Genomic DNA, 11,371 nt, shown 5'->3' on the forward strand with positions numbered 1-11,371 from the left:
GGCCCCGAGTCCTCACTCAGCTAACGTTATTCTCCAGGCAAGTCCTGACCACAGGACTCCTGGCATCCTGAGCTGCTAGAGGTCCTCAAGCCACATACATCCAGGGAAGTGGGTGGGAGTGGGGCAGGGGGCTGAACGATGCCCCCATACTGCAGATCCTACTCCCCGAGGCCACAGGGGGACCATAGACATAAAGCATCTCCCACCCCGCGCATCCCTCGGGTGAAGCTTCTAGACAGCATGCTGCAGAAAGCATCTGAGGTTTGGATCCAGAGACCAAGGTTAGCCCGGGACCTACTGCTAGCCAGCTGTGCGGCCTTGGCCATGTCCTTCATGCTCAGCCTCAGCGTTGTTGTCTGCAGGAGAAGTAGTGGTTAGGGCAAGGCCCTGCAGAGACGATGCTGGCTACAACCCCCAGCTTTGCCGGGTAGGGCTGGCCTCCTCCACCCTAGTCAAGGGCTGGTCCGTTCTTCCAGTGCCTGGGGCCACCCAGTGTGCTGCCTTGCTCACATCCAGCTCTTTAGCAAATCCAGCAGAATCTGAGCACACTTTACACCCTACACCCTGGGGGAAGCCACTCTGACTTGCCCGGGCAGTTCAGTGTGGCCTCCTGGCTTCCCCTGCCCTGCCCTGCCCTTGAAGTGCGTGTCCATTCTCAGGAGAGCAGCCAAAGTGAGCCTTTAGCACCAAGGTCAGGCCATGGCCTTCCTTTCTTCGAATCCTCCAGTGAAAGCCACATTTCTAACCATGACTCCAGGCCCTGTGTGATCTGGGTTCATTCCCTGCCCCACCACATCCCTTCACTTGCTCCATCCCACTCACCTTGCTGTTCTTCACTTGTGCGCATTGTGCCTTCTGCCTGGAACATTCTGCCCTGGCACCCTCCCCTGTGCGGAGTCTGCTCACGTCGCCTCCCCAGTGAGCCTGCCCTGCCCGCCCCGTTCATCAGTAGATGCACTACGCACTCCCTCCTGCCCGTTACCCACTTCATCTTTCTCCGGAGCATGGCCCCTTTGGGTGCGCAGTTTTCCGACCTGACTCGTGTTTGTAGTATACGCAGGCTCCTACCTGCTGGGTGCCCAGCAGGCTCCCTGAGGACAGGGATTTTGGTTCATCCTGTCTCCCCCATATTCCCAGTGCCCACTGAGGTGCCCGGCGCACAGGGGGCTCTGGCAGGATTCTTGCTGAATGAGTGATGTGGGTTGGGTGGGCACCCTGTGGCATGTAGTGTGGATCAGATGCCACAGGGGCTGCACCATCCACTGGGTTGTCTTCACTGGTCACAGGTGGACTCCTCAGGGGCCCTGTCACCCCACTTTGGTTGAACTTGGCAGCTGGAAGGGGCTCAGGACAGCTTTACCGCTGGACACAAGCCCATGAATGACCCTACAGGACCCAGTATGATCCTTCTATTGTGCAACACTGTGTGAGCGACATCACCTCCCTGACCTCGGTTTCCTTGTACAAGGGCACCTGCTTCGTGTTGGGAGGATTCAGTGCAGTCACACATGTAACATGCTTCGGACATGCTTCGAACATGTTACAGTGCCTGGGGCACTGTCAGCCTCAGTGATAGTTTTATTGCTACACCTGATGGTTTTTCGATGCTTTGTTGTTTTTGCTTTTGAGATAAGCGTCTCAAACCCACGCCCAGGCTGGAGTGCAGTACTGTGATCTCAGCTCACTGCAGCCTTGACGTGCAGGGCTCAAGCAGTCTTCCCACCTCAGCTTCTCAAGTAGCTGGAACCACAGGCACGGGCCAGCACACCCTGCTAATTTTTTTTTTTTTTTTTTTTTTTTTTAGAGACACAGGGTCTAGCCATGTTGCCCAGGCTGGTCTCAAACTCCTGGGCTCAAGCAATCTGCCCACCTTGTCCTCCCAAAGTGCAGGGATTACAGGCATGAGCCACTGTGCCCAGCCTTGATGAAGCTTTGTAATGGAAGCAGAAATGCCACCAACTGGGGCCCAGTTTGGGTCCATGGCTTCAGCCCACAGCTGGGACACCTGCACTATGGAGGCATCTGGTGGTCTCAGCTGTGGTGAGGGAGAGAGGTGCTGGCTTGAGAACCAGAACTTATGTTCAAGTCCTGACTCAGCCACCTCCTTAATGTCCTTTGGGGAAAGTCTTGCCATCTTTTTGATTCTCATTTTCTCCATCTGTTAAAACAGGGCAGTTTAAATGACCCACCAGGGTGGTTAAGAGACTTAAATGAGACCCTGAGTGCCAGTGCTTATTTATTTCATTTTATTTATATGCTGTCTCAATCAAAAAATGAAAAGATAGAAAGGAATTTAGCTGAAAAGGATTGAAACTATGCAGGCAGCTGCAAGTGAAGGAGTCCAAGAAAATGTGGTCTGCGAGGCACTGTTGACATGCTCTGGATTAACCACTGTGTGCTTCTGAGCCTCCTAGCAACCTGAGTGATGAGGGAAACATGCTCAGATCCATGATTCTCAGCAGCAAGCCAGACTGAGGCCTTACCAAGCAGGCCTGCCCTAAAGGCTCCAGTGACTCAGAGGGGAACTCCCAAGCACTGGTGAGTCCATGCTCAGAAGGGCACAGCTGGCTGCGAGTAACTAGATCCTGAAAGGCAGCCAAGGGGCAGCTGGGTCAATCTGACCTCAGCAGGTCCACGGACGCCCTTTATGCCAAGCAGGCTGTTTCCTTGCCTCTCTGGGTTCCTCTTACCTTGCTTTGCTAAAGCCTTTATTCGTGCTGCCAGGGGATTTAGAGTCTGAACGGCAGTCCCAGGCCATGCCCGCCACATAGCTTACACCAGTTGTGTAACTTGGAGTGTGGTCCACAGAAGCAGGTCCCAAGTAGAGAAAAATACCCCACTAATACCCCACTGCCAGGTACAGTGGTGTTTACTGGAGGATGGATATCTGAGCTTGAACAGGGCAAGAGCTGCCCTGACTGTTGGGATCAGCATCTCGGCTGCTCCTTACCAGCCTACTGAGGACTCTGCCAAGGTGAGGCCACGAGGGGCACCTGGTGCAGGGACACAGCTACCCACTTCACACTCCAGCTCTGTTGTGACTTTGGGCAGGTCCCTGAGCCCCCTAGGATCTGGCTTCCCCCTCTAAAATGAAGGAGTTGGAGGAGATGGTCCTTAAAATTTCTAGATCAATCATGTCATGATTCTGTGCCTTATGACTATGTGGCTTAGAGAAAATTAAATTGGGGGCATCTAGCCTTGAGCATTGAAGGGAACAAGAGCTTATTGAGCACATGCTACATGCCAGGAACTCTGTGCCCATTTCACAGATGGAGAAACTAAGGTTCAGAATGATGAGGAGCCTTGTTGGAAGCCAAGTGCCTACCTTTCTTTTCTTTCTTTTTTTTTTTTTTAGATAGAGTCTTGCTAGAGTACAGTGGCGTGATCTCAGCTCACTGCAACCTCCACCTCCCAAGTTCAAGCAATTCTCCTGCCTCAGCCTCCCAAGTAGCTGGGATTACAGGTGCCCGCCACTACTAGAGACAGGGTTTCACCATGGTGGGCAGGCTGGTCTCAAACTCCTGACCTCAGGTGATCCACCCACCTCAGCATCCCAAAGTGCTGGGATGATCCTAAAATACTAGGATACTAAAAATACTAAAAATACTAAAATACTAAAAATACTAAAATTAGCTGGTCATGATGGCACACGCCTGTAATCCCAGCTACTTAGGAGGCTGAGGCAGGAGAATCGCTTGAACCCAGGAGATGGAGGTTGCAGTGAGCAGAGATGGCGCCACTGCACTCCACCCTGGGCAACAGAGTGAGACTCCATCTCAAAAAAGTGAGGGGGAGAGTATGACCCAGAGAAAGAACCAGAAATAAAGAGAAACAACAGATGGAAACATTTTAAGGGAAAGACTGTCTAAGTAGAAGCACAGTGCCAGATGCTAAAGGCGAGGTTTCTGTCTCAGCCTCTTCTGTGACTCAGTGGGTCACCCCGAAAGGTCACTGGTCCCACTCGGCCCCACCCAGCATTTTCATTGGTCAAATGGATATAAATTCCTGGCCTACCTGCCTGCCTGCCTAGGCTCAAGAGTGAAATGGCTGGATGGCTGCGGTCGGAGGTGCCCTGTGGCTCTACAGCTCATTCATAAAATGAGGCATCCAAATCCAGTGTGGGGTTTGGCTAATGGTGACATACTGATGTCCGTTTCCTAGTTGTGACAAATGTACCTAGTGGTGTAAAATGGGAGCAATGGGGTAAAGTGTGAGCTCTGTGCTGTCTTTGCACCTTTTCTGATAATCTACAAATATTCTAAAATTAAAAGTTTATTTAGGCCAGGCATGGTGGCTCACGCCTGTAATCTCAGCACTTTGGGAGGCTGAGGCGGGCGGATCACCTGAGATCAGGAGTTCAAGACTAGCCTGGCCAACATGGTGAAACCCCATCTCTACTAAAAATATAAAAACTAGCTGGGTGTGGTGGCATATGCCTGTAATCCAAACTACTTGGGAGGCTGATGGGGGAGAACCACTTGAACCTGGGAGGCAGAGGCTGCAGCAAGCCAAGATTGCACCACTGCACTTCAGCCTGGGTGACAGAGCAAGACTCTGTCTTTTTAAAAAAAGTTGATTTTAATTGGAGAATAAGAATATACAAGCATCTCCATTCCACAGCCATAAACTAATTGATAAACTGTATAAATGGTTACATCATGAGTCACTCATGAATACAGAGTGATTCATTCACAGTAGCCATGTAATATATGGAATTTAAAATGAACTGGTACATTTATTTCTACTGATACCAAAATCTTTTTCTTTTTTTTTTTGAGATGGAGAGTCTCACTCTGTCACCAGGCTGGAGTGCAGTGGCGCCATCTCTGCTCACTGCAACCTCCATCTCCCAGGTTCAAGCGATTCTCCTGCCTCAGCCCTCCAAGTAGCTGGGATTACAGGCGCACACCACCATGCCCAGATGATTTTTGTATTTTTAGTAGAGACAGGATTTCATCATGTTGGCCAGGATGGTCTTGATCTCTTGACCTTGTGATTTGCCTGCTTTGGCCTTCCAAAGTGCTGAGATTACACGCGTGAGCCACTGCGCCTGGCCCAAAATCTTTTAAATCTATCATTGATTGAGGAAAACAACTTGGTTAGACTTAGCATCCGATATGGTAATATTTATGAAAAATATTAAACCAAGAACAGAAAAATTGCATATAAAGCCAGAGACAGACTTCAGTTTTTTTTTTTTTAATGGAATCTTGCTCTTGTCGCCTAGGCTGAAGTGCAATGGCACCATATCAGCTCACTGCAACCTCCACCTCCTGGGTTCACGTAATTCTCCTGCCTCAAGTAGCTAGGATTACAGATGTGCGCCACCACACCTGGCTAATTTTTTAATATTTTTAATAGAGACTGGGTTTTACCATGTTGGCCAGGCTGGTCTTGAACTCCTGACCTAGTGATCCACCCACCTTTGCCTCCCAAAGTGCTGGTATTACAGGCATGAGCCACTGCACCCAGCCGATGTCAAATTTTTATGCCTGGAGATTAGTAAAGGGCATGGGATAATGAAGGGAAATTTTATTTTTGAGATGGGGTCTCAGTCTGTGCTCTAGGCTGAGTGCAGTGGTGCAATCATGGCTCACTGCTGCCTTAACCTCGAGGGCTTAAGGTGATTCTCCCACCTCAGCTCCCTGAGTAGCTGGGGCCACAGGCACATGGCACTACACCTGGCTAATTTTTAAATTTTCTGTAGAGACAGGGTTTCACTACGTTGCCCAAGCTGTCAAACTCCTGGGCTCAATCGACCCTCCTGCCTCAGCCTCTGAAAGTGTTGGGATTACAGGCATGAGCCACTGCACCCGGCCTGGTTTTATTCTTTAAATATGTTAGAATTAAGTGTTTTCCCTTGAGACCTGTGAGTTTTTTCAGTGAAAAAGTATTCAAAAGGTTTGTAAGCATGTCCATAAGAAAGAAGATAGGTGAGGAGGGACAGGACCCACGAGGGCAGCCTGCAGCCTGCTCTCCCACTCTTGTCCTGGGGCAAGGCCTGCACTGCGGGTTGAGCCTTTCCCAGGGTGCATTTTGCTCCTGGAGCTAAGCCTAGCAGTGCAGCCCCTACAGTCAGGGTGGGGTGGGCCAGGCAAAGGAGCAGGCTGCAGAGGGAGCATGGTGGTGGCCTGGGGGTCTCAGGGAAGGGCTGCCGGAGCATGCGGGTGTCCTCAGTGCTGGGGCTTCCAGGGGCCTTGGTACTGCGAGTTGACTCATGGGGGCAGGAGGTCAGTCCATGCAGGGGCAAGGTGCTGCTAGCTAGGACATTCCCCAGCAAGGTGGCAGCAGAGGCCTCCTAAGTCCCCTTCCTGGGAAAGGAGCCTGGGCTGCCCTGACGGGTCTGCCATCTCTGTCTCCCGCAGGATGAAAATGAGACGCTACAAGCTCTTTCTCATGTTCTGTATGGCCGGCCTGTGCCTCATTTCCTTCCTGCACTTCTTCAAGACCCTGTCCTATGTCACCTTCCCCCGAGAACTGGCCTCCCTCAGCCCTAACCTGGTGTCCAGCTTCTTCTGGAACAATGCGCCGGTCACGCCCCAGGCCAGCCCCGAGCCGGGAGGCCCCGATCTGCTGCGCACCCCGCTCTACTCGCACTCTCCTCTGCTGCAGCCGCTGCCGCCCAGCAAGGCGGCCGAGGAGCTCCACCGGGTGGCCTTCGTGCTACCCGAGGACACCACCGAGTATTTCGTGCGCACCAAGGCCGGTGGCGTCTGCTTCAAACCCGGTACCAAGATGCTGGAGAGGCCGCCCCTGGGACGGCCGGAGGAGAAACCAGAGCGGGCCAATGGGTCCTCCGCCCGGCGCCCACCCCGGTACCTGCTGAGCGCCCGGGAGCGCACTGGGGGCCGGGGCGCGCGGCGCAAGTGGGTGGAGTGCGTGTGCCTGCCCGGCTGGCACGGACCCAGCTGCGGCGTGCCTACCGTGGTGCAGTATTCCAACCTGCCCACCAAGGAGCGGCTGGTGCCCAGGGAGGTACCGCGCCGCGTCATCAATGCCATCAACGTCAACCACGAGTTTGACCTGCTGGACGTGCGCTTCCACGAGCTGGGGGACGTGGTGGACGCCTTCGTGGTGTGCGAGTCCAACTTCACCGCCTATGGGGAGCCGCGGCCGCTCAAGTTCCGGGAGATGCTGACCAATGGCACCTTCGAGTACATCCGCCACAAGGTGCTGTACGTCTTCCTGGACCACTTCCCGCCCGGAGGCCGGCAGGACGGCTGGATCGCCGATGACTACCTGCGCACCTTCCTCACCCAGGACGGCGTCTCGCGGCTGCGCAACCTACGGCCCGACGACGTCTTCATCATCGACGACGCCGACGAGATCCCGGCCCGCGACGGCGTCCTCTTCCTCAAGCTCTACGACGGCTGGACCGAGCCCTTCGCCTTCCACATGCGCAAGTCGCTCTACGGCTTCTTCTGGAAGCAGCCGGGCACCCTGGAGGTGGTGTCGGGCTGCACGGTGGACATGCTGCAGGCCGTGTACGGGCTGGACGGCATCCGCCTGCGCCGTCGCCAGTACTACACAATGCCCAACTTCAGGCAGTACGAGAACCGCACCGGCCACATCCTGGTGCAGTGGTCACTGGGCAGCCCCCTGCACTTCGCGGGCTGGCACTGCTCCTGGTGCTTCACGCCTGAGGGCATCTACTTCAAGCTTGTGTCTGCCCAGAACGGCGACTTCCCGCGCTGGGGTGACTACGAGGACAAGCGGGACCTGAACTACATCCGCGGCCTGATCCGCACGGGGGGCTGGTTTGACGGCACACAGCAGGAGTACCCACCCGCAGACCCCAGCGAGCACATGTACGCGCCCAAGTACCTGCTCAAGAACTACAACCAGTTCCGATACCTGCTGGACAACCCCTACCAGGAGCCCAGGAGCACGGCGGCAGGTGGGCGGCGCCACAGGGGTCCCGAGGGAAGGCTGCCCGCCCGGGGCAAACTGGACGAGGCGGAAGGCTAATGCTGCGTGATCTGATAGGGCGCGTGGCAGGGCGGGGGTGGTGGCCCCCTAACGCTATCTCCCTGCCTCCTGCCGGCTCCGTGGTTCTTGAGGGGACCAGGTGTGGGTGAGGAGTACAGATGGGGGTAGGTTTTCCCTACTGAAGCCCTTGTGAATCAAGGGTCAGGCTTTTGAGCTCAGAAAACATCTCTCCTGCTGGGAGAGGGTGCAACCGTGACATCTGCGTAGCCCTTCTGACTGCCAAGACTGCTGTGGCCAGGAGGTGCCACTGGAGTGTGCTGGTGGTCCCTGGGTAGCAGGGGAGGGCAAGCAGAGTCGGGGAAGAGAGCCTGCAGGATCTCATGGGGCAGCCTCTGGGGCGTGGCCAGGCCGGGAAGAAGCCCACCATTTGGCATCCCAGGGTCTTGGGCTCGAAGTGGGAGACTGGCTTGCCAGGAGGATCCAGGGCTCTGTAAGTAGATACATTTGGGTCCAGGAGGAAGCGTGGACACCTGGGAGGGAGGGGATGAAAAACCACATCGCACCAAGAGGAGGTGCTGAGGGATGCTTTGCAGGGTTGTCAGAAGTGCTGGGCCAGGAGACAGAACTCCACCCCCTGCCCCAAAGGACAAGTCGTGGCTGCCCTCGGTGGCTGGTGCCCGAGTCTGTCTCTGTCCCCTCGGGCTGTCGTGAGCCAACACAGGGGCCTGAAGAACCCTGAGGAACTTTCCTTTTAGTTCCAAACTGGCCTTGACATTCCTTCTCCCATTTTTACATTGCTGTCTTGTGGACTGCGCACTCAGTCATTGCAAGGCCAGGAGTCCAGTTGCAGGTGGGGCCTTGCTGGGGAAGTGGGGAGGAGAAGACTGACAGGAGGCCTCCGCACGGATCCGTCTCTCCCTCTCCATCACGCCTTCCTTCTGATACCCAGTCCCAGCTGTTCACTGTCCCAGGTGCAATCACTGTTGTGCCCCTCCTTAGGGCTGGGAGCCAGGAAGGGGCCATGAGGCTGTCCTGGGCCCAAGAAGGGACAATAAGGCCAGTTGTATGCTTCCTGTTCCTCGTAGCTGGCCTTGGTGGGGGTGTCTTTGTTGGAGTAGACTCTAAGCTGCTGTGATTAAGAGACCCTGAAATACATGGTTTAAGCAAGACGGACGCTGGTTTCTAATTAGTCTAGAGTGAGATGGCTCAGAGCTGGTAGGGCAGCTGTGCGTTTCTTCATACGCACCTTCCAATTCTGGGGACAGAGTGGCTGCTCCAGCGCCCAGTCCTGTGTGTATCCAAGCCTGAGGGAAGCAGAAATAGGCAAGAGAGGCATACCCGCTTCCTGCTAAAGGCATGAGCCAGAATTGGCAGGCTCACCTCTGCCGGCCTCTCATTGGCTGGGACTCAGTCACATGGCCACAAGCAGCTGCAAGGGAACCTGGGAAGTGTAGTCTTCAGCGGGGCCACCATGTGTCCGGCCTCACCTTGGGAGTTCTCTTATTGATGGAGGAGAAGAGAATGGATATGGGGAACCAGTAGCATCTCTGGGAGAGGGGGAGGGGGCAGCAATAACTCAGTCATCAGATCCAGCTCTCATCGTCAGAGCTTCTGGAACAGCTTGCTCCTGTTCCCCTCACTGTGTAGCCCAGGGCCAGGGGCAGTGAGGAGTCTGCACTCTGTGGGAAGGGGAAACACCCCCTCGGCCCCTCAAGCACTACCCACTGATGCTGGTGTGCAGAGTTGGCCTGTGGAATGGCTCATGTTTGTGTGTGTGTGTGTGTGTATATTTATGGGCATGGGTGCATGCTTGGTGTGTATTTGTACATGTCTGTATTGCTGTGTCCCTGTAAATATATGCTTGTGTGTGGATGGGGGATCCCTGGCCCAGGTGTCCTCTTCCTCTTCCTGTGGCCACACCTCCTGCAGCTCCCCAATATGACTGAGGCAGAAAACACTTGGGGAGCGTAGAAAGCAAAGCTAAAGGGGATGCAGGGTCTGTCCGTCTGTCTGTCTTTCAGTCTGAGGAATGAGAATTCTGACCTGAGGGCTGTGCAACTGAGAGCCCACTACCTCCCCAGCCCCTCTCGACCCCAGCCACATCATCCCACCCATCCTCTCCCCCTACCCCAGTGGGCTTTTTCTGGTGTCTTATTGATGGGAGTTTCCTGATGGGTCAGGGGAGGAGGGCATCTCCTTGCCACAGCTCTGTCTGGGTTAAGTGCCCAGTGAGGGCATGGTGTGGGGAGCTGGCCTCAGAGCAGCTGTTGGTAGGCCAGTGTGAAGTGGGCTGAGGAGCTCTGACCTACTCTCGCTCCCATCTAGGGACTGTCCCCCATGGAACTCCTTCTTTGGTCACAGCAGCCTTCCTTTCTGTTTCCTCTTGGGGCCAAGGGGTAGCTCAAGAAGTCAGGGGATCCCTGTGGCTCTGGGTCAATGGAGGCAAGGCTGCACCCCATGGACAGGGAATCTCAGGGCTCCTGATCATGCCTGGGCCCTGGCCTGGGGCCTCCCTCCTTGGCAACTTCCTCACCCCCATGCCCCTGGCACCCTCAGTTGCTGTGGGGATGCCCCTCCAGGGCACCAGCTCAGGGCTAAGGGAAGGAAGAGCTGCCAGGCCCTGCCTTCCTCCCAGACCTGGTGGGGCAGGGCCTGTTTGCAGCAGTAGAAGTGAAGGCCTCGCCATTGGTGGAGAGGACAGCTGTCAGAGGGGTGGGGGGCCAGGGCATGGGGTTGAAGAGTTTCACATATATCACAGCATACACTGGGAATTTGGGGGGGCAGAGGAACCCAGGGCCACTCCCTCAAAATGAAAGGAAACCAAGCTGAATGTGACCACCGGTACACTGCTGCCACGTCCCATGTCCACATTTCCCCCCGGGAATAACTGGCCCCAAGACCAAGACCCAAGGAGGCCTGTCCATGCCAAACATCCAGGAAGCATGGCTGGCCCTGTCCACCCATGGGTCATGTTGGTTTCCAGGGGCAGCATGGGAGAGCTTTGGGGGCAACAGGGAGAGTCCAGGTAGGGAGACAGGACTTGCCCAAGCAGAAGGCAAGACCCTGGGAAATGTATAATTTAAGGACATCAATAATAGTATTATTTTTTTTGTAAGGGAAAATCAATATGTACATTCTGAAATCATTTTCTCTGTAAATGGTTGGATTTCATTTCACCCTTAAAGGGATGCTTAAAGGAGAAGATAATATTAATAATAAAAACAGCTACAAAGTCTGAATTGTGTGCGTTGTGTGGCAGGTTTGTAGTTGCCCTGGGGCATGGAGGGGTGGGAGCAGGTGGCTCTGGTCTTGCTAAAGATGGCCCTGTGGGCCGGGCGTGGTGGCTCACGCCTGTAATCCCAGCACTTTGGGAGGCCAAGGCGGGTGGATCACGAGGTCAAGAGATCGAGACCATCCTGGTCAACATGGTGAAACTCCGTCT

The 11,371-nt window shown here is 54.7% G+C and overlaps 1 protein-coding gene across 10 annotated transcripts in view; it reads left to right on the plus strand.

Moving 5' to 3' along the window:
- MGAT3 (beta-1,4-mannosyl-glycoprotein 4-beta-N-acetylglucosaminyltransferase) overlaps positions 1–11,168 on the plus strand; it is a 45,079-nt gene extending 33,911 nt beyond the window's left edge. For 7 of the 10 annotated variants that reach the window (XM_012458998.2, XM_012459003.2, XM_012458999.3 and 4 more), the window contains exon 2: positions 6,366–11,168. In XM_012458998.2, coding sequence (XP_012314421.2) covers positions 6,366–7,968 — 1,603 coding nt within the window. In that variant the 3' untranslated portion in view covers positions 7,969–11,168. The other 3 variants (XM_064368060.1, XM_012459004.2, XM_064368059.1) reach the window with 3 other exon arrangements.
- The last annotated feature ends 203 nt before the right edge of the window (positions 11,169–11,371 follow it).

This window comes from Aotus nancymaae, unplaced genomic scaffold (genome assembly GCF_030222135.1).
Source record: "Aotus nancymaae isolate 86718 unplaced genomic scaffold, 86718_ANA_hifiasm-v0.15.2.pri h1tg000076l, whole genome shotgun sequence".
Classification (NCBI taxonomy): Eukaryota; Metazoa; Chordata; class Mammalia; order Primates; family Aotidae; genus Aotus; species Aotus nancymaae.